We start from the raw sequence: 23,746 nt of genomic DNA, 5'->3' as shown, positions 1-23,746 counted from the left end.
TATCCGTAAGCTTTATGGAAACGTGCAGAAATACAGATGAAATGAACGCGGAGCACTGACAGAAGGCTCCGTCCGTATCCAGATTCGTATTTAAGGTTGAGCATAAATGGGCCTTTAGTGTACTACCAGTGTCTGACATTTGTACACCTCTTATAGACCTAGAACCTTCAGGTAGTAGTTCTAGTAAAATGGTGTCTTTATTATGTTTTTTATTATTTTAATGAATGGCAGCATTCAAAAGTGCCAAAAGTTTAAAAACACCACATCTATTTCAGGAGACAGGGGCTTAGAAGAAGAACGAGCCCATCAAAAATGGCAGGCAAACTCCTGCAGACTGTCTTTATTGCACGAAAACATCAGCAAGATTTCGGACTAGGTTTTTTTTTGTGCAACGCTGATGATGTGCAGGAGTTCTCCTGCAGTTTTGGATCACTGCAATCAAAGAACAAGGAAGAAAAGCTGTTAAAGAGTCACAGCCAGCCTCTGGTCTCAGTCCTAGGCCTGTCCACACAGAAATAAATTCATGTGTATACGCAAAAGTTTTATGTCGGATCAGCGTTTCATCTACACGGAAACGGCATTTCAGGTGACTGTAAATGATACTTTTTGAAAACAGGAGACGGTGCAGAACAACAAACTCATCAGAAATTTGCATGCAAACTCCTGCATGCTCAACATTGCACAGAAACATTAGACCATGCTTTGATGCGTTATCCAGGACATGCAGGAGTCTGCCTGCAGTTTTGGTCTGGTGATGAGACAGCCCTAGAACTGTTACTGTAGTCCAGGGGTCATCGACTAAATTTGTGCTAGGGTCAGCGTTTTTCTTTGCAGACGCTGCAGGAGCCGGATTTTCAGATAAATTCAATAACATTAAGCTCAGTTCCTATATGCAGCTGATTGTCACCTACTATTCCATGCACAACCGTTGCAGCGAGCCTAGCTTCTCTGAGGGGAGTTTGGGCTCCTGGTTTAGGATTCTGTAATAACGGCTGACAGGTGGATTTCTGTAAAAGGGATCAAATGTGAAAGTTATTCCTGATAGAAATGTATCAGTCTTAACTGTTTTTTGGTTGCTTTATCAGCTGTAGGGACTTAAAAATACTCTAAACACAGAAACATATTTTTCCTGTCGGATTTACTGAATTGAGAATATTCTGGTGGCCAGAACAGAGGTCTAGATGTGACCCCTGACCCCTGAAAAGTCTAGCTCACCATGCCGTTAATCTACACTGAGCTACAGCTGGAGTCAGGAATGTGCAGAACATCACAATCTGATTTTAAACAGTGTTGCACTGATTTTTCAGGATGTTAAAGAAACTTCCAGAAACATTTCCACCTTAAATCACCCTCCTGTTCGTCTCCTCCTCCCGCTGCAGGAACCTTTTTTCTCCTCTGTCGGACATGTGGAGCAGATTTCCTGCGAGCCGGCGGCCGTCTGTCGCTCTCAGAAACATTCAGTCGAGCAGATTCTCACTTTCACTGTCTCTTATTTTAAGACGCTGGCTCCGTTTGGCACCAAAATCCACCGTCAGTCGTGTTCAGTCACAGCTGTGACCACGCTTGGACTCCTGTTTGGGTTTTTTTTTTAAATGCTTTTCTGAAGCGTCAAATCTCGCCATCAGTCCGTCTCCAAAGGGTTTAAAGTGTCCTCCTTTGTGGCTGATATGTCTTTAGGGGAGTCTCCACCTCCGGCTGTTTGCATGAGTGTGATGCTTTCAGGGACGTCCATCAGTCCTTGGAGAAGGTGTCTTCCATGTATATGGAATGTGAGTGTTATGTGTGTGTGCATTCTTTAAATAAGAGCAGGTTTAAACTAAAAATAACCCTCGGGTTTCAGGGATGAATAGCCGCGCTTTGGTTTGATCTGTGAATCCTGCAGCAGGCTGGTACAGCTGAATCCTTAAATAATAAAAGTGCAACCTCTAAAAGCTGTCGTTTCTGATGCTGATGAGTGCAGACTAGTTTTAAGTGTCTGCAGAAAGGAACCCTGCAGAAACCGTAAATGCAGTCTGGTGACTGACTACCTCTAAAATAACTAAGAGAGTGCTGTAACTCCTAAAAGCATCATTGTGAGGACTGAAATTAAAAACGATGAACTCTGACTGCATAAATAAAGTCTTTCATGAGGATTTTGGCATCACTAGCTGAATCAGCTATCCTGCAGATTGGCACTGAGTGATCTGACTTTCTGATGGTGTGTTCTTGTGTTCATGTCTATGTCTGTCTGTGAGTGTGATTCCAGTCTAGTCGTCGCTGATGACGTCCACGTCCTCGCCGCCCGGCTGCTGTGTGGCGGCTCTCCAGCGGTTCACATGCTGGCTCCCCTTCCTCTTTTGCTGAGCTTCTGGAGACTCCTCCTCCAATTTCTGACGTTTGTGCTTCGTCCGGCGATTCTGAAACCACACTTTCACCTAGAGGACAATAACACGGGAGTAAAGGTGTGTAAATATGCAGCAGGTACATTTATGTCATTTGAGATCTACTCAGTGTCACACAAGAAACAGCCGAATCTATTAAAGTTGGTCGTTTGAGCCCGACTTTAAACTTCAGGGCAATTGTGTCACTTTAAGATTGGCACTTTGTCAAATGTTGTCCACAAAAAGGGCACTTTGTCAAATGTTGTCCACAAAAGAGGGCACTTTGTCAAATGTTGTCCACACAAGATAGCACTTTGTCAGTTTTGTCCACTCAAGAGGGCACTTTGTCAAAATTTGTCCACTCAAGATAGCACTTTGTCAGTTTTGTCCACTCAAGAGGGCACTTTGTCAGTTTTGTCCACTCAAGAGGGCACTTTGTCAAATGTTGTCCACACAAGATAGCACTTTGTCAGTTTTGTCCACTCAAGATAGCACTTTGTCAGTTTTGTCCACTCAAGAGGGCACTTTGTCAAATTTTGTCCATCTGTAGACTCAGCCTGGTGTTCTTCCCTCTGATACTAATGATCTAGAGTTTTCTTCTTCTATGGTATTTTCTCTGTCAGCTCTGAAGCGTCATTTAGATCTACTAATGTGTCGGTCTGTACACTCAGCCTGGTGTTTTTCTCCTCTGACAGTAATCATCATAAATGTATGAGAGCAGCTCACCGATTTAACGTGTTTGCTGGTTAAACATGAATGTGACATGTAGCACTGTTCAAACATGTCCGGCTGTCTACAAGAGTCAAACACGGCGATGACGAAGAGATCGCATTGCTCAATCTGTCAGAGTGAAGCGACCGTAAATCAGGATCAGGATCAGGATCGTCGGTGAGGCTGAGAGCTGCCAAAGGCCTCAGGAGACGCTTTAATATCAGAGTGTCTCTGAGCGTGACGGAGCCGAGGGTAATTATGACACCGTCGGCTGACAGAGCCGTCACTGTCATCTCCTCGCCGAGGAGTCACACGAATTAACGAAGAAATCAATCAGCGACTGCTCTTATTTCTCAATTTATAAACCAAAGACATCTTTAAACTATGGAGGCCCTAAGAGGACACAAATACACATATTTTATTCTTCTGTGTTTCACTGTTACAATTAAATTTAGGTTAGGATCCAAAGAAGCATTATCGTGGAAAAACCTGCATCCCAACACAATAAGACAGTAGTTGTGTTTGTAGTCATGGTAGAGGCTCTAATCAGGCCTGTGGCCCCTTTAACCCACGCTACTCTCTTTCTTTTATTTTTGACCATTCCTGATGTCCTGTCTGAGGAGAGGATTCGACAGCTAGAACATTCATTTACAGTAAAAAACTTTAAAGCTTTTAGCTGAGAGTCAGAAACTGTTGATCTCCTCAAAACCATCCAAGAGTCCTAAATCACACCTTCTTTCATGAATTCCATCCGTCCATGCAGAATCCTCCCGACCATCTATCACTCACTCATCCATCCATCCATCCATCCATCCATCCATCATTCATCCATCCATCCATCCATCCATCATCCATCCATCCATCATTCATCCATAATCAACCCATCCATCCATCCATCCATCCATCCATCCATCCATCAATTCATCCATCTATCCATCATCTATCCAGAATCAACCCATCCGACCATCCATCATCCATCCATATGCAACCCATCTATCATCCATCCACCCACCCACCCATCCATCCATAATCAACCCATCCAACCATCAACCATCCATCCATAATCAAACCATCTAACATCCATCATCCATCCACCCATCGATAATTAACCTATCCATCACTTATCCATGCATTCAAACCTTCTTTCATGAATTCCATCCATCCATGCAGAATCAACCCTCCCAACCATCTATCTATCACTAATCCATCCATCTGTCCATCCATCCATCATTCATCCATAATCAACCCATCAACCCATCTATCTATCTATCTATCTATCTATCTATCTATCTATCTATCTATCTATCTATCTATCTATCTATCTATCCATTCATCCATCCACCCATGCATAATCAACCCATCTAACATACATCATCCATCCATCCATCCATAATTAACCTATCCATCACTTCTCCATGCATTCATATTTAAACCATAAATCCATCCATCCATCCATCCATCCATCCATAATTAACCCTTCCATCCAACTATCTAAAACTGGACTGTTTATTTGAAAGAAGTGATAGGATGGAGTCTCAGAAACACTGGATCATACAGAAGTATAAATGAAAATAAAGCAGCTCCCACTGCTGGTAAAAAATCTCAGTAGTTATCAATAATTCACTTTCATTTTACTGTCAGTAAAAGTGCAAACTTTGCATAAATCTTCATTTAGAGTTATTAAAATCTGCTGCTATGTGTTTGATAGGACTTTCTCCCATAAATAACAGGGATGATTCACGTATTATCACCGGCGTCAGGCTCGTATCACCATGGCGACCCGATGACAAACACCATCAATCACTGTGAGAAAGGGAGCGCCGAGGAGCTGACTCACCTCGACTCACCCCCTCCCCCTCCTCCCCATCACTCCTCTCTACTGGATCAACGCTCGAGACCAGGAATGCAACACGGGGCTGGATCAGAGGGGAGGAGTGTGATCCAGATCGACATGATTCTAAACAATTCAATACGATTCGATGATTCGATTTGATACAATCTGAAACAATGTGAATTCAATCGCTATGATAATAAACAGTAGAAAATTATGATACAATATGAAACCATCTGATATAATATGTTTGGATCTGAACTGATGATGGGATAAAAATGTAACAAAAGGATTTTCTGTACGAGGCGGGACGATACTTTATGATTTGATACAAAACGATGAGATTCATATGAAACAATGTGATAGGATACAAATCCAAACCATTAGAAAACGACTTGATTTGAAACGGTTTCATACAGTTTGATACAATAAGAACAATACCATGCAAAATTACTTTATACCATACGATCAGATCGATTCATCACAACGCCGTTCAATACCATTTATGATAAGATCTGATTTAACGCTGTTTTAATCAGAACAACAGGAAATGATTCAAAATGATTACTTTTCCCACTCTTGTCTTTCTTTCCCAGCATGCCCCCTCTTTTTTTTCCCATGGTGCCCCACTCTTTTTTCCCATGATGCCTACCTGCGTCTCCGTCAGACAAAGCCCACTAGCAAGCTGCTTCCTCTCGGCTCCCACCACGTAGTGATTCTTCTCGAAGGCTCGTTCTAGTCTGAGCAGCTGAGAAGGAGAGAACGCCGTTCTGATCCGTTTGGGTTTCCTGGAGAACGGACCGTGAAGAAGAAGGTTTTCTGGACTGCTGTCGTCACCTGAACACAAACACAACAGACGTCAGGCTCAAAAACACGTTTACGACACTGGAGGAGGGGAAAGAAAAGAGTCGGCCGCTGAGGATGTGCTGACGGCTTTTAATCCGATTTTTAACCAGGTGGAGACGATGAACCCTCAGACGACGACAGATAAACATGATTAAACCAGCTTCACTTATCAGGATTCAAACCTGAACTTAATCTGGCTCTGATGGAAATAAAGACCCGGGTTTTCTCTGCTCAGTGTTGCAGCTTATCCTCAGAGGTGTGTGTGTGTGTGTGTGGGTGTGTGGGTGTGGAGGTGTGTGTGTGTGTGTGTGCGTGTGTGTAAATGTTTGCCCAGAGATGTCTGCTTAATCTGAACAAACATCTGCTGTGAGTCTTTGTCTTATTAGCGTTTGGATTGAACCGCAGACCAAAGTCTGACTCAGCAAATCTCTGCTGCAGGATCATCAAACCACGGCAGCATGTATGGAGGCGTTTTCCTCAGAGTGGACGGTTCCAACAATCATGGCATAAAAAGCTCTTCAGTCTGAGAATAGATGACGGTCAGTTTTTTTAAAGCTATCACAGGTAGCCCCGGTAAGTTCTAAAAGACTTAGTTCATGGAGGACAAAGCTCATGAAGGATTATTGTCTCCCAGCTCTCACAGCCAATCACAGCTCACTCTGAAGGCGGTCCATTTAAATATGACGTCTGTCACGCTAATCCCTGCCTGCATCACTGCAGATGGAAACGCTTTACCTCCTCCACCCCAGCCTCCTCCTTCTAACATCAAGCTTCTGTTGCAGCCTCACATTCCCCTCTATGCTACCATGGAGTCATAGTGAATTTAAGTTCTGCTACTGTAGAGGGTTTCTAACAGTGTTGGAAAGTCAAAGCATTCTGATTGGCTAACCAAGGGATTCTTAAAAACATCTGTATATCCATGTTTGAATAAAAACCTCAATAAATGAGTTTTCCTGACTGATCTGTTAAAAATAGAAGCTGATGAATATGATGAAGAGGATCAGGCTACTGATTTTATTAATACAACCTTTTATACAGTTCTTAGATAAGATTCTGACTTTTTCTATTGTACCTGTGAGCGTACCTGTACCTGTGAGCGTACCTGTGAGCATACCTGTACCTGTGAGCGTACCTGTACCTGTGAGCGTACCTGTACCTGTGAGCGTACCTGTACCTGTGAGCGTACCTGTACCTGTGAGCATACCTGTACCTGTGAGCGTACCTGTACCTGTGAGCGTACCTGTACCTGTGAGCATACCTGTACCTGTGAGCGTACCTGTACCTGTGAGCGTACCTGTGAGCATACCTGTACCTGTGAGTGTACCTGTACCTGTGAGCGTACCTGTACCTGTGAGCGTACCTGTACCTGTGAGCATACCTGTACCTGTGAGCGTACCTGTACCTGTGAGCGTACCTGTACCTGTGAGCGTACCTGTACCTGTGAGCGTACCTGTCAGTAAACCTGACTCTGATTGTGCGGCAGAAACCGTCGACATGCAGACAATCATTCAGGTTCATGTTTCCGTGCTAACTCTGATCTGCAGGTGGATCTTTGGTTGTGGTTCTTGTGATTTTCCTTCAGCGGTTCAGAGATCAGACTGTACAGGGCGGACATCTTTAAATAAAACCTGACACTACTTTGTTTATCAGGCGTGTTTCTGCGCGGTCGATCCAAGCGTCGGTAAAGATGGCGCTCTTTGTTTCCTCGCCTCTCAAACCCACATTCCCCACGTCTCTATTTTTCTGCCCGTTTATTGAAATCTCACGTAAATCTTTCTAAAAACATTTTACATAAAAACAAATCAACGCTTGACTTCTGCAGACTGTCTGAAAGGAGCCGCCGCACGCAAAACAGTCGGTTTGTTGTCGGCGGTCGGGAGGACAATGATGGCGTGCAGAAAGAAGCTGACGCGACTCGCTCACGCCTTTTATTCAATGTTAGCAAAAATATATTCATATGCAAACCGAGAACCCGAGCCGTGACTGATGGAGCTCGCTCTGCAAATATGACGGTTTATTTCTGTTGAATGACAAATTAGACGAAATATAGCTACAGCACACAGAGGTCAAAGGTCAGATACGGCCTGCTGGGTTTGGAGAGCCCTGCAGGAAACTGCTGTAAATGAGCAAGGCCATCCATGGGGGGGTGGTTTCAGGGGTTTTCAGCTCAGAGCTGCAGGTCAGCATGCATGCACCAATACAGCAAAGCATGCAGCCAATAAAACCTGCAGGTGTTTTTTCAGGAATGTTCAGCTGAGTCTGCAGACTCCACTCCTTCACATTCAGATTTATTCACAGTTAAATTTCAGAGTTCTAACATCAAATGTTTAGTTTTTTGGGTTTTTTTCAGAGAACCCTCAGAGTGAATTGTTTAAATCAGCGGTTCTCAATCTTTTCAGCCCACGACCCCAAAGTTAAAGGTGTCAGAAACCAGGGACCCCCACTGCACCTGAAGGTGGTTGAACATCGACATGCACAATTAAGATTAGCCATGTGCAAACAAGGCCGTCCATTAGGGGGGATAAATGGGAGAGTTTTCTAGGGCCCAGCCAAAATGGGGGCTAACAAAACCATGGTCCGTTGTAAAGTTACTCTGTGCTATCCATATTTTATATTTAACCTGAATAATAACCACCTTTATCAAATAAACACATATCTTTTTATTTATCTGTGTAGTAAGGAGTCCTCTTAAAATATAAATCCCTTTTCTTAAAAACATAATTAAAATGTGTTAATTATGGCAAAAAGGGTGGATAAGGTGGTGAAAAAAGTAGCAGAAATGGTTTAGATGTGTAAAAAATTTAAAAAGTGGCAAAAAATCACAAAAATGGGTTAAAATGGCAAAAAAAACGGCACATAAAGTGGTAGAAGGGGATAAAAAAGTGGCTGGAATGGCCTTACAGTGGCAAAAATAGATGGAAAGTTGGTGAAATAGGATGAAAAATTGATAGAAACTGTCAAAAAAGGGTTAGCTGAGGCAGAAATGGGCTGAAATGAGTTAAACTGGCAAAAATGGACATATCAAAAAGTGAAACCTGGTTAAAATGGGCATTAAAAAGAGGTAAAGAGGCGTTAATAGTGGCAAAAACAGGCAGAAAAAGGTGGTTGAAAGGGTTTAAAATAGACAAAAATGGTTTTTGGTTGGCAAAAATGTGCTAATATTGTGCAAAATTTGTGTAAAGTGACAACAGTATAATTTGTAATATATTTAAGGTTAATTTAAAGTCATCTGGAGACCCCCTCTCAATGTTTCGCGACCCCAAAAGAGGGTCCCGACCCCAGCATTGAGAACCACTGGTTTAAATGTTGACAAATCTAAATCCTGAGGGCTGATGTGGGAATATAAGGCACAGAAACACTCCTCTTCCTCCTCTTCCTCCTCCTGCTGCAGCTTTAGGAGAAGAAGTGATCATTAAAGCGGAGGAGAGTCGTAGCTCTACCACCGCTGATCTCTGACCGTCACAGACTTAACCTCCAGTTTAACGCCGTCGAGTGTCGGAGTCTGTAATGACCTCCAGTTTAAAGGTGTTGAAGCTTTTACCTGCCGACAAACTGGAAGCAGAAAATGACAGCGTGCTGCCGACTAATGACAGGAAACACTAAACCAATGAGACGACGACAGAGACGAAGCTTCTACTGCAGCCAAAGAAAGCAGAGTAACAGCAACGACGACACCGCAGACTAGTTCAAGAACATCGACCGCCATCACTGGAGCAGACTCAGGAGGTTACCCCCCGACTCCACCAGTCCACCAGTGTCTACAGCACTGGTTCCCATACCATGAGCCAAGGCCCACTGGTGCTTCAGACGAGCTGACTGAAAATCATGATTGTTAAAGTCAAATGTCTGAGCTGGTTTCTGAACTCCCTCTGCAGCTGCAGACACTGTAAGACATAAATGTTCTTCAGTTAAAACCGCTTCCCGTCTGTCGCCTGTCCTTTACTAAAATGACTGAAGGCGGCGAGTTGCCGTGCGGCGGTGTAAAAAGGGCTTTAGTCTAATTTTGGATTAATTGCCCAGCCCTAGTCTTTAGCATGGATATGGTGACACACTCTGGCCTGATCTTAGCACAGCCTAGTAGACGCTGGTCTACTACTGCCACAGCCTTTACTACTAAAGGAGCAATAACAACGACATGCTGCAGGCTAATGACAGCCATGGCCGTAGCACAGGGAGGTACTGATTACCCAGGCCACAGGGGGCAATGAAATAAAAAGTGTTTTATTTATATTTTTTGGGGTGATTAGTGTCATTATTGAATCAAAATCAGTCAACAGAATGCAATTTGCACCAAAGAGAGTAAAATAAATACTGGGGCCTCTGCTCCTCCCTTAAAAATGTCTGAATGGTATAGTCCAGCGCTGCAAAATAATGCGAGTAAACTTTACTTAACCATGGTCGAATTATTGCTCATAAATGGAGAAATTACAGGTCAAGATAGGGCTGAACCATGTGGGAAAATAATCTAATTGTGTTTTTTCCCCAAATATAATATACAGATAACTCCTTTTTTTTTTTTTTTTTTCGGCTACTGGTAAGAAAGAACAACAGCGCCTAGCAGCTTCTGCCACAAAACATGAACTTTGACCCAGTTTCCCACAGACTTTTTCGGATTTTGCACCAAAACAGGTTTTAGATCAGAAGACAGCTCAACTGAAAGTGTTAATTTCAAATCTCAGCTCATTATTTACCAGAATGGCATTTAACTGTTTTTGCAAATGAACTCTTCATGTCTCAAGTTCCTCATTTTATTTGTTTTCTATTCCACGAAAGCAATAAATAAATATATTATAAATTGATAGGCTGATCAATTTTGAATATAAAGATTTAATTATGGTGATTTTGACTCATATTGCAAACTAGATATGAATTGTTGTCTTAAAGAGAGAGACTTTTTATGTTATTTATAAGAAAAACGTACAAAAATGAAGAAAGTTGGCTTTTTATGGACTTTCAGGTTAAGGAAAGGAATTTTAGTTTATTTCTGTTCAGTGACAAATTAGACAAAACAAGCCTTTAACATAGCTACAGCACACAGAGGTCAAAGGTCATAGATGGCCTGCTGGGTTTGGAGAGCCCTGCAGGAAACTGCTGTAAATGAGCAAGGCCGTCCATGAGGGGGGAGATGGGGGGGGGCGAGGTTTCAGGGGTTTTCTGGTGCGTCACAGCTCAGAGCTGCAGGTCAGCATGCATGCACCAATGCAGCAAAGCATGCAGCCAATAAAACCTGCAGGTTAACATAACAGCACATGTGCAAACATTTAGCTAAAGGCAGAGTTTACATTGCATACGGGCCTTATTACCACTTAATCCGATTTTGGATTAACTGCCCGGCCCTAGTTCCAGAATACATTGAAATGCAGATATTTGTAAAAATGGCGCAACATTTTTTTGCTTGGTTAGCCAGTTAAGGGGGGGGGGGCTGTGTAATATTCTTTCTGTTCAAACTAAACTTTTCTGAAAATACCACAAGTTTCTGCTGATGGATTCGGTGTTTGGTCCTCCTACGGCTCACTAGCTTTCTGCCCAGTTCCTCTGCACCCCGCTGAAGCTCCTGGGTCTCCTGCTGACCTCCACTCACATAAACACGCCCGAGCACGGTTGCCCTCGTCTCCATTCAACATGCATGAGGGTCAGTGTCTCACAGGAATCTCGGTCTGCAGTTTTACCCACTTACTGATCATTTTGTGGTCGGATAAAGCTCTAACGCTCCTGGAAGACAGCCATCGATATCGACTATACTTTATTCCTGTGGTGCATCTTTGCCGTGCTGAAACCTCCAGCAGCGCTGCAGCCATGGAAGAGATCGCTGCTTCAGCTCTAAACAAACAGAACTTTGGGCTTAAAGTCCAGCAGTTTCCCCAGTGTTGACCTGAAATATCTGCCTGTCTAGATTTAAACACATCAGTCACAAGATCAACAACCTGAGCAGGATCTGATTCTGGGAGTAACTTCCATCACAGCTCGTCATTTCAGATTAAAAAAGGCCCAAAAAAAGTTGGAATCTGGATTTCTGAGTCATATTCAACATGGAAAAGCTCAAACAGAAAATTTAAACTCAGACAAACTTAAAGGATGCGAGAGTTTCTGGAAAACCTCCAGAAATCACGCAAACTTCTTTCTTAGTTTGGTTCTCATGGACGGACTCGTCCTCTCTCCAGTTCAAAGGTTGATAAAAACACAGACAGTAAAAACAGAGCTAATGATCCTCTTCTCCTTAATCTAAGACTGAACACTGCTGCAGACTTCAACACCCTAGCAGACTGAATGTTTTTAACTGAACCAGATCCAGATCCAAGTCTAGTCTTTGGACTGAAACCAGGTCAGAAGGACTGTTTAAAGGTCTGAATTTGGCTGCAGAATGCTGCAAAAACAAAACGAGAGCAAAGGAAATCATTTTGAGTCCAGACTGAGAAACTGCTGAAAGATGCAGAAGAAGAGTACTCAGAGGAGATAGGAGGAAGATGAGGATGAAGAGGAGGATGTAAAGACAGAGCTGCTGATGCAGATATGGCTGTCTCTGATTCCAAACACACCAGGATCTGTAAACGCAGACAGAGCGACTTAAACACAGAAGGTCAGACGTGAGAGCGAATCCTCCTCAGTGAAGGAGAGCGATGCCCGTCATGTTTACTGTCCGACCTTCATCACCACTAACTCTGATACATTTATACTTATTTTACCTCCTGAGACCTGAGCTTTAGTTCTCAATGCAGTTTTACTTTCTCCCTCTTCTCTGGGATCAGTCTAGACCAAGGGTGTCAGACTCAATCACAGCAGGGGCCAGATTCTGGATTTGGGTCTAACCTGAGGGCCCAACATGGTCCTTAAACTGTAACCCTCCTCTTCACCAGCAACGATCTATAGCAGAAAAATGAACATTTATGATAAATGATTTTGAGACTTTTGACAGTTAAAATGCTGATAAAATTCAAAATGGTGAGAAAGGTGGTGATAAAGTGAAAAAACAACAGTTTTAAAGATAAAACTCTCAATCATGAATTTTAAATGTCAAGTTATGAGGAAAAAAATTAAATGTATGAGTTTTAAAGGTCAAGAGATGGGATAAAAAAAATTTAGATTTTTAATCAAAAAGGTGAATATGTGGGATTTAAAGTCAGAGTTAGAAGCTGAAAATGTCAAAATACGAATTAAAAATTAAAATTGTGAATCTAAATGGTCAAAATATGAAATAAAAAGTCAAATTTGTGATTTAAAAAGGTCAAAACTAAAACTTTAGGTCATTATTGTGAGATGCAAAATTGAAAATAGGAAATGAAAGAACAAATTTCTTTTCTCACATTCCTGATTTTTTATTTAATTATTTTAACTCTTTACTCTTTCTGATTCTTTTAAACCAACAAGGAGATTTTCAGTCATTGAGGTTTAATTTACATTTTTAAACTGGAGGAAATCTGCAGACCTCAGACTGGTGGGCCAGTTCTGATAGAAATATGAGCTGATCTGAACTGTACCACGGGCCGGATTTGGCCCCCGGGCCTTGAGTTTGACACCCCTGGTCTAAAAGCTCAGCCTCATCTTTAAACAGGAAGTAGTTCTGACCAGAAATGGCGTCCGCAGACTGACCACAGGGACGTGCTAGACCAGGCAGGAACAACATTCCCATTAAATGTCCGGGATTCTTGGACATTTCCCATTCCAAAATCCACAATAAATCCCTAAAATCTCAGAGAAATGACCGAAACTCTTCCACACGTTTGTCATAAAAGCCTCCTAGAATTTCTTCAAATATTCCCAAACATTTCCGTCAAACTTTTTCATAAAGTCAAAACATTCAAATGAAAAAAAAAGCCCTCTTATATTATTTTCCTGAACATTACATTCACACAAAAGCCAGGAAAATGACAGAATATTCCCACAAATATCCCAAAAAATCACAGAAATTTCCATGAAAGTTTTCAAAAATTTAAAAGGACAACCATCTCCAAAAAAACAAAATCAAATTCCAAAAAATGACCAGAAAAATGCCTCAAACTTCCATCAAGTGTGTTTCTTATTTCAATTTCAAACCTTAAATGTGTTTTTATTTTTCTGAGGCGGAATGTTTCTGGAATTTTTACACCTCACACACTGTGTGTGTGTTTATTTATACTCCGGTCTTTCCTTCCACTAGTGAAGCTGTTCACTGTGTTAATATGTAAATGTTATTTTCATTTTTATGGCACAGTTTGGTAAGTGTTGTTGGCACATTTTATTTCTACTTTTGTTAAATATTTCTCATTTCTGTCTCTCTTATTGAGTTGTTGTCATGACCAAATCAAAGTTTGTCTCTTATGTGAAAATCCCTAAAAGATTTCAACGGAAATTACAAAATTACAATAAAATTCTTTAATTTCCAAGAAAGTACCAGAAATATTCTAAATGAATTCCTCAAATTTCCATGAAAATGGAAAAAATGAAGCAAACATTCCCTAAACGTCAAATGAAACTCTCTAAAATGAACAAAAACACCCCAAAATTTTAGGAAAATATTGGAGAACTTCTAAGCAAATTTACTAAATTTCCTCCCAACATTTCAGGCAAACACTGAGACTTTCTGGACATTTATCTGAAATTTTAACAGCAGAAATTCTTGTTATGTTGTAGAAAAGTCAGAATATAATGTTGTAATATCAGGGACTGAGGATGTTCTACATAATTAGATATGATTTTATATTTTTTTATATTATCTTTATTTGTGTTTATTTTCATCTATTGCCTTATTCCCAGAGAGTTTAAGTTTGATGCTCTAAAAATCCTGCAGTACTCATCCTGATCCCTCATCAGGATCTCAGTGTCATCAAAATAACAATTATTATGATCTTTACTATCATTTTACTCTGCTCTACTAGAGAACAGGACGGTCCAGGACAGACTGGGACGGTCCAGGACAGACCAGGACGGTCCAGGACAGACTGGGACGGTCCAGGACAGACCAGGACGGTCCAGGACAGACTGGGACGGTCCAGGACAGACCAGGACGGTCCAGGACAGACTGGGACGGTCCAGGACAGACCAGGATGGTCCAGGAAAGACCGGGACGTGTGATCGCCCCATAGAGAAGCTAGAGTGAGAAATAAGACTGTTTAGAGGATGAGGATGACAGTGAGGAGGAAGAGGAGGAGGAGGAGGAGGAGGAGGAGGAGGTTGTTGGCTCAGATGGTACATCAGACTCCCCTGGCACCACAAACAGGTCCAGACCTGCCTCAGTGGTAGACTCTAACACCTCCTCCCCACACAAAGACTGACTTCAACAGGATCTAACCCAACCAGGAAGGGGATCGTCCTTTCAAAATAAAACTTCTAATCAATGAGGGGTTCTCATCAGACGTCAGCCAAGGATGCTCCAGGATTTCAGGGCCCCCGGTCCTCACACGAGGCCCCCACAGAAACATGAATATCCACCAGCTACTTTAAAGATGGAGAGTCAGGCCGTCAGCATTTCCTCCTTCAGAATATTTTAATAAACATCCTAAATATTTTATTTTCATGGTTGTTAAAGGGCCAAAGATTTCAATCTGGTTTATAGTTAGAGACCAGCTGCTGGTATCAGAGTCTTTGGTCCCTGAAAGACCGGCCTGGACTAAGTAATCCAGATCTTTAAGAGGAGCCACGGTCCCGTCTCTCTGAGGCTGGACCGACAGAAATAAAGCTCCTAGCAGCGTCAATAATTCTGGATCTGACTGAGACTGATTTAAATCCTGTTTTATAAACGGGTTAGAGAGTCTGACAGCTGAGGGGAATAAATAAAAATATAAAGGAAACAATTCATTCAAAGATTTATTACAAAACTCCTACAAAATAAAAGCATGAAAAAATCTGCTCTGACATGGAAGTCTGACTCCAAACTCGCTCTAGCAAGATGGATTTCAGTGCTTGGGGTTGTTTGTCTTGTTTTTCTTTTTCTTTCTGTTTTGTTATCTTTTTAGTTTGTAGACGGGTGGGATAGGGAAGGGGTTTGCTTTTGTATTTTTATGTATGTCTTGTTAATTTGGAAGCTGAAAATAAAATATTCTAAAAAAAAAAAAATCTGCTCTGATCTTTAGTTTCATGTCTTTTAATCTGAAAATCACACAAACACCCTCGAGCCGTTGACCTGCCGTTTCCATGGTTTCTCTCCTGGATCAGACTCCAGCTGGGACCCTCTGACAGAAACACAGCGGCCCTTTTAGGGGTCCACAGCCACAGGTTGAGAAACAAACAGGACTGAAATGAAGCTGAACCGAATAAAAGTATCTGAACTCATGAATGATTTTAAACTCTTTATCCTGCATGTTTTTATAGAATTATCATCATTTTTATTAAATCTCCTCAAACGCTTTTTTCTAAGGTTTTTTTTTTATAATTCTAACTGAGACATTTTTTATGACAGTTCTAAAAACTTTATTTACATGAAACTTTCAGCCCGCTGTGCTGCACAATAAGAGCTTAAGAAAATCTGTTTTTTATTATTATTATGGAAATAAGGATTATTAAATCAGTAAAATTAAAGATAAAGTCTTTACTTTGGACAGGAAATGGCTGAAACATTTTACTGAAATTTTCTGTTGTTTTAAATTATAGAAAAAGATGTGAAGGTGAGTTAAACTGGAAATTTAAAATAAATAAAAACTGAAATTAAGTGATTTATGACACATTTTTAGGTATTTGAAGTTGTGACATTTTTTCTGCATTTATAATATTTGATTCTTTTGACTTAATTTTTTTTAAGATTTCAGACAAAAACAGAAGAATCTAAAATAATAAATAAATAAAATAATTACTGCTCTGATGGTGTTGAATTAAATGATCAAAAATAGCAGCAAACATAAATAACAGCAAAAATAATATAAAAAACTTTTTTTTTCTTTTGTATTATTTTTTTAAATCCACATCAGACCTAGTCATAAATATCAAATACTGACTCATATTTAAAATTTAACCCTTTAAATGCCAGTTTTAGTGTAAAACTCTGATGCTTGTGATGAAAAACACACAATTTTATTATTATTATTATTTTACATGCAAATTGGATTTTCTTTCAGGTCCTTGATTATTTTAATAATGAGCAACAACTTTGATTTTTAAGCGTTTATCAATATTATTTTAAGATTTAATCCGTTTTTAGAACAGTTAAAAGAAACCAGAACAAAATAAAAATGCAGTTTCACTCTAATGTTGGAAACGTCTGATATTTAGAGACAAACTGGAAAAACTGGAAATTTAAAGCAAAAACTTAAAAAAAAATCTACGATGTTAGCATAAAAAGGCCTCAAGGCCCTCGAAGGGTTAAATAAAATAAACTAACTTTCTGTAAAAGTGTTAAAATATTTTTAGACGTTTTTGAAGTTGATGAATATTTGATGACTTTTATTTCGAGTTTTAAAAATATTCTACAGATAAAAAAATCACTGCTGGTGAGGAAAAATAGATTAAAATGTTAAAGAAGAATAAAAATGATGAGGGAGATAAAAACTAAAGGGTTAAATCAGCTGATGAAGGGATGACTGTGTCTGTGTTACTGTGTCAATAAAGTTTGCTCGGTTTGAATGACTCTGACTCATCAGCTGAGATCATCGGCTCAGCGCCTCTCAGGCTTCTTTAAATGATTTTTAATGATTATTTTCATTTTTTTACTCATCACCATCAGAACTAAGCCACCGGAAGCATTTTATTCTGAAAAATAAAACCTGAAAAATAAAAAGGATCTCGTTTATTGGACGGCGGGCACATTTAATGACAGACTGAACACGGGCTGATCGATCATTTAAATCAATATTAGACCAAAAACTGATCATTTTAATTGATCAAACTCATTTTTATTGATTACAATAGAAACGTAAAAAAATTAAAAACAAACGGAAGATCGTCTCCAGCAGTGTGTGAGTCTGGAGAGTTTCTCTTGAATTTTCAAGCTGAATTAAACCAATAAAATATTTTTTAACGTATTAACAAAAAAAAAAAAAAAAAAAACAAACCTCAGCGTCGTTGAACGGTTTTCCCTCCTCTATTAAATTAAAGACCCGGATGTTTGGCCTTTATTCTTTTGTTTCAGTCTCCCGGGTTTAACAACGATTTCAACTGTGAAAATGCTGCGACGCTGCCTGAGGCTGAAACTTGATTTATTATTTCCTTTTAGTTCAAAAACCTCCACAATAAAACTTTAATCTGTCTGTGACGAGCCGTCAAAGTTTAGCGGACTTTTATTTTGAAAGGACAGCAGGAGTCCGCGCGCTGAATGTTCCTGATCATAAAATAATAACGACTAAAAAACAGACGATAAATCCTGATAATCAGCTGATTTAAAATAATAAAATCAGACAGTTTAAATTTATATTAAAGCATCTTTAACTCACTGAATGTTTTTAGTTTTTTCTTTCCTTCTTTTACAGAAATGGCAAAAAAAAAAACGATCTGATTGGTTCGTCAGATTCAGAATAAATTAAACTAAATATTAAAATGATCTAAAACCGTTACAGAGCGCTGGAAGCACGAGCACAGAGGAGATTTTACCGCCAAGGCCTCCAAATATTTTTATTATTTATTACTGAGCACAAAAAACGGAGCAGGATCATTAATGAGGAGAGAGCTGGAGCTGCAGGATTAGAAATCAGAGGAACATGAAAACAGCAGCTCAGAGAATAAATCAGAGCAGGATCCTGATAAATGATCAGGATTTACTGATCAGAGAGAAAATCTGATTTTAAATCAATTATTGATGAAAAATAGTCCAAAATACACTAAATAGTCCAATAATAGATGAATAAAATATGTTTACGTCACAATAGATGTAAAAAATTAAAATACCAGTTTATGTTAAATATGAATAATAGAAAATGATGCATTTCTGACTCTGAGCTGTTCTTTATCTGCAGGATAATCTTAATGCTAAGCTTCTGTAGCTCATGGACAGGTTTACTGTCAGGTAAAGGCTGGAACACCTGAGGCCTCCAGATCCAGAGGACCAGGACTTTCAGAGATGAGACGTGTTTTAGATGAAATACGGGACCAAGAGTGAACAACACGGCGTTAAAATAGACTCTAATGATCCACACTCCACCTGAGGGCCCCTGGCCCCAACATCACGGCCCTTCAGAGGGCCCCTCGCCGTCTTTATCTCGGCCTAATGATGGTACATCCCTGCAGACGGGCTGGAACGATGGACTGAGGTAAAATGGATCAATAAATAGAAATGTCTGGTCAGGGTCAGAAGAACAGATTTGTCACCAAGACTGAGCAGGTTTAGATTTTTCTGAGTCCACCTGGACCAGAGACGTGGTCAGATACAGGAGTCTGATGATCTTCTGAGGCAAGGATGGAATGTTTTATAAGCTGTGATGACATCATCTTCAAAGGCAGGGGATGGAGTGTTGGTGAAGCTGGGGGCGTTGGGGCTCTCTCCCTCCATCTCTGCCAGAACAGTCGGCCATCTCAGGACAGAGAGATAAAGAAAACCGATTTCTTGTTCTAATCTGTCTGTGTTGGTTTGGAGAATCGGAGCTCTGCATAACGAGGACCGTTTGACTCCTGAAGGAGGACTGTGGAGGATTCAGGGACCTAGATTCAGATCTGACCAGGTCCTGTAGTTCTCTGGACCTGACAGGAGATGCTGAAAGGATCTGGTTCCCTTCTCTGATGGATCTGGAATAAACGGGAACGGCCTCCTGATGCTTTTGTCTGTTTGTTTCTGTTTTATTTTCATCTGTAAAATCGAACTGTCGTCTTTTTATCCATCCTCTGCTTCTATAACAGTTCATTAAAAACAGTCAGGAATCACTAAAGCTGCAGACTTTAACTGTCTGCATGATAGAACCATAAAACATGCATTCAACTTATGCAGCATGCAAAAGCTGCTAATGTGCACGTATTTAAAGTTTTTATTCATCTTTGTTCTGACGTCCAGGTTCAGCTTCTCTTCCTGCTGTCCCAGTAAAAGCTCGATTTATCTGACAGTTAACAAACAGGAACGATGGCAGCCACAGCTGGAGAGCTTCTGCTGCTGGAAAATTTAAATCCAGGATAGAAACTAATAAATAAAATGATTATAACAGGAAAAGAAAAAGAGGAGAGGAACTAAGGAGGAGTGAAACAATAATCCGGATATTTCTGGGGTTTAGTTTTTAATTGTTCTCATGCTGCAGGTTTAAAAATCACGCTCTGAGCTCAGAAACACAATAAAAATCAAAACAAGGACCAAATCTCAAACATCATCTCTCCTTCTAAAGCCTCAATGTCTGCACAGTCAGGCCGATAAACGATCAATAATGGATCAATAACAGCAGAATTAACTAATCAATAATGGATCAATAACAGCAGAATTAACGAGGGTCAAACAGCTGGAGATTCTTCTGAAGACTAGAGAATCAAAGTTAGGATGAAAAAAGGAGAATTAAAGGACTGATACGTTTTATAACAGAGAAATTAAAAAGAGGAAAAGAAACAGGACTTAAAAATCTGGATGTTAGAGCTGCGAACAGAAACGCTCCAAACACTCTCTTTTTTAAACTTGAGTAAAAACGCTGCAGGAAGTTACACTGAATTAAAAAATCTACTGATAAAAAGATTTTTGGAGAAGTAAATCCAACAGTTTTCTTTTTTAGAGTAAATCACTTCAGGTCAAGTTTGAAGATTTTATATTCAACTGTGAAATAAATAAAACTCTTCAGCTTTAAATCACTAAACTGATCATCACAAACATGTTTTAATTACTGCAACTGCTCCAAAATCAGGGAAATTAACTGATCAATAACCAATCAATAATATAATAATAATATGATGATATTTTTCTGCACTCATATCGACACAGAAACAGAAATATGGCATAAAATAATAAAGACTAAAATACTGACGTGTTTCTGCAGCCTGCATTTTCCCTCGTTGTGAAAAACTTGAAAATAAAATCATGCAGCTGTTTGCATGTTCGGTGCAGTTTTACATACACAGATGCACTTATGCATGTTTTTCTTCTTCTGTGGTTGCAGTAATATCTGCATAAACACATCTGGTAACGCTAACTCTGTGCCATAATGTTAGCACTTTCACTAACCAGGCCAAGTTCTTGTCCAAGCACACTCATGATCACGTGCACATCAGCACTGCAGCACTTTATCGTCTGCCTCACGCACTTTAACTGTAGTGGTCACTGTGACTCTGGTCTGTTCTGGGCTGAGTATCGTTGTATTTGAGTCTCTGTGTTTATCGTACTGTCCAAGCTGTCTGCTTTTGTTTTGTCTGATTTTTAGTGTAATTTTTGTTTTTATAAACCATCAACCTGCCGGGGACTACAGATGGACATGAGCCTAGGCTACAGTCTGGCACATTTACATGTTCATCCTCATTAATGTGCACTGTCCCGTTATAAATAAATAAGATAAAATAAAATAAATAAATAAAAATAAATAAATCAATGCATCAAACGATCAATAAATGAAATAAAAGAAAAGAAAAAAAACAGGAAAGAAAGGATCAGAGAAAGGGGAGAGCAGAAATAAATCTTCCTCCTGATGTTTCTGCAGCAGGTTTTGTTTTTATTCTGACAGATTTATTTAAAGCTTCAGGATTATTGATCTGTTTAAATGTTATTGATTAATCCTCAATGTTTGACGATGCTGAGTCCATAAAGACTTCATCTTTTCAGTTTATTTTATTTTTATTCATTTGCAATAAAATACTCAAAATAATGAAAACAAAACTGTAAAAATATTAACCCTTTAACGCCTGTTGCATCATATTTGATACACACCTTTATGATAACTCTAATCACTGTGATCAATAAATTACTAAAAAAAAAACCTGAATACAATCTGATAAATGATAAAAATGCCCTCAATTATCAGTTTCCAGAAACACCTAAAATATCAAATAAGATAAAAAAAATTATTTATATATAAATGTTAAATTTTATGGAAATTTGGATTTTTTTTGGATTTCAGTAGAAAGTGAAATAAACGTTTAATTTCCAAAAAATTAGAATTTTCTGGCTATAATTTGTGTTTTCAGGCTTTGAGGGGTTAAATGTTGAACAGATAAAGAAGTCCAGACTCCAAATATCCACGACTTTCTTGTTTTCATGACAAAAAGTTTCAGGAAATTTTCCTGCGCAGTCTGAAGGTCGCAGAGTTTTAGTTTCATTTTTATTGACCTTTAAACTTTAGACTGAGTCATCGATCTCACGCTGAGCCTGCATGTTTGCTTTTGACCTTGATTTTTATTTATTTATTTTTATAAATAAAACCCTCTTTGTGTATTTTATCTGTTAACAACTTTTGGGCAATTTCTAAAAATCTGAGTTTGGTTTTTATTTCTAATAGATGACATCTTTCCTTTTTTACTTCAGAAAATAAATTATAAATTTAAAGAGAGAATCACAGACACATTCTGCCTCATTTTCTTCTTTCTTCTAATTCTCTCTGACTCAGGGGCCACTCTGAGGAAGTCTGGGGGCCGCATGTGGCCCCCGGGCCGCCAGTTTCCCATCCGGGGCCTACATGAGTTCTCCCCTTTAGTGTGCTCCGGATTTTCCCTCTGATGTTTACGCAGTTTTTACGCAGTTGGGTTCGTTCGTTTTGCGCTTTTCTGTCGAAAAATCGTCGTTTTATTTTTTATTTTTTATTTTTTTATTTTTTTAAGCAGAGAATCAGAAAAACTTAAAACCACGGAGATTTATTTCCATGATTCACATCAGGAATAAAAGTTTGAGGAGAAAATGCTGGAATGAACTTTGGAGAATGAAAATATCCGCATTAGTCTCACATTTCTGGTTTTTCTGGAGGAGAATAAATAAAATAAAATAATTCTCCTTCCTGTCATCGTCCCTGATCCTCCATCCTGATCCATAAATGTTTCTTTAAATCCTGCCTTTAAAAACTATTACATCATCTTGAAATCAACCTTACAATGTCTGAAACATTTACAGAAATTTAAAGAAGAAAAAATACGCGGATGCTGCAGGACTGGAGTCTCACGAGCTTCACTTTTAGGGAAAAATGCGCAAATTTGGAACGAAATCGAGTCTGGATTTTCCAACAAGTAAATAACTGATAACTGGTTCCTGTTTTCCTCTTTAGGAGAAAGAAATTAATGCATAAAATGCGCAGGAATTGTTGCTGTTAACTTTTACACAAATGCATTTAAAAGAAAAAGAAAATGTGCGTAAAATTTACGTTTGCAGCCAGAAAATATTTCCTCCTTCGCCCGGAAAAGTAGCTTAGATTGGCTTTTAATTTTATTTTAATTTAGTTTGACTGTCTGAGGTGAAATTAGTTCATTTCTGCATGATTTTTATTGGTTCATGTAAAACAAAAGAAGACAGAATATGGAGAGTATGCTGGTTTGGCCCCTGACGCGCGGCAGAGAGGACCACATTCACGTGGCCTTCTCGCTAAACAAACTTTGCCATCCTCGCTTCAGCCACTAAAGCTGGAAACTCTGCTCCTGGTCTCACCTGTGAACCGGTGTCCCAGGTATCTCCCCCGCAGCACCCACGGGTAGAAGCTGAGCGCGTCTCGGTGCTGCGCGCTGAAGAAGCTCTGCGGAGGGATCTGCAGCGGGTGAAGCGGCAGTCCTCCCCCGGGGCTCTGCGCGTGTGTCCCGGGCTCCTGGAGCACCATGTCGTGCCCCGCGGAGGAGTACAGAGTCTGCCTGGCGCTGCCCTGGAAGCCGGAGCCGAACACCGCGGGGTGCAGGGACTCCGGGAAGCGCAGCGCCGTGGGCCGGATGGGCTCGTCTCCTGCGCCGTGGCTCAGCGCTTCTTTCCCCACCAGAGACTCGATGGTGAAGCACTTCTTGTTGCTGCTGTGCTGGAACATGGTCCCACTCCTGGAGCTCCTGGAGCTGTGAGGAGGAGGAGGAATCTGTGCCCAGTTAGTCCTCAGACTCCCAGCAGCCCTCGGTGGTCCATAACTCTCCAAAAGTGTGCGTAAAAGCCGCAAAAGGCGTCAGAAGTAAACTCCGCTCTGTGCAAAGAGTCCGATCTAGAGCTGCTCTGGTTCTAAAGTGTCTTCAGGAAACATCTGTGAGG

At 40.1% G+C, this 23,746-nt stretch overlaps 1 protein-coding gene across 1 annotated transcript; it reads right to left on the bottom strand.

The window, feature by feature from the left end:
- Positions 1-2,246: 2,246 nt before the first annotated feature.
- Positions 2,247-23,534, bottom strand: emx3 (empty spiracles homeobox 3). The gene is made up of 3 exons (XM_041798106.1): positions 23,171-23,534; positions 5,555-5,739; positions 2,247-2,414 (listed from the first exon to the last, which is right to left on the bottom strand). The coding sequence occupies exons 1-3, from the start codon at positions 23,532-23,534 to the stop codon at positions 2,247-2,249; spliced, it is 717 nt and encodes a 238-aa protein (XP_041654040.1).
- Between the last annotated feature and the right edge of the window lie 212 nt (positions 23,535-23,746).

This window comes from Cheilinus undulatus, linkage group 10 (genome assembly GCF_018320785.1).
Source record: "Cheilinus undulatus linkage group 10, ASM1832078v1, whole genome shotgun sequence".
Lineage (NCBI taxonomy): Eukaryota > Metazoa > Chordata > Actinopteri > Labriformes > Labridae > Cheilinus > Cheilinus undulatus.
Note: the sequence above shows the minus strand (reverse complement) of the source record. Positions and strands in the feature narration are given on the sequence as shown.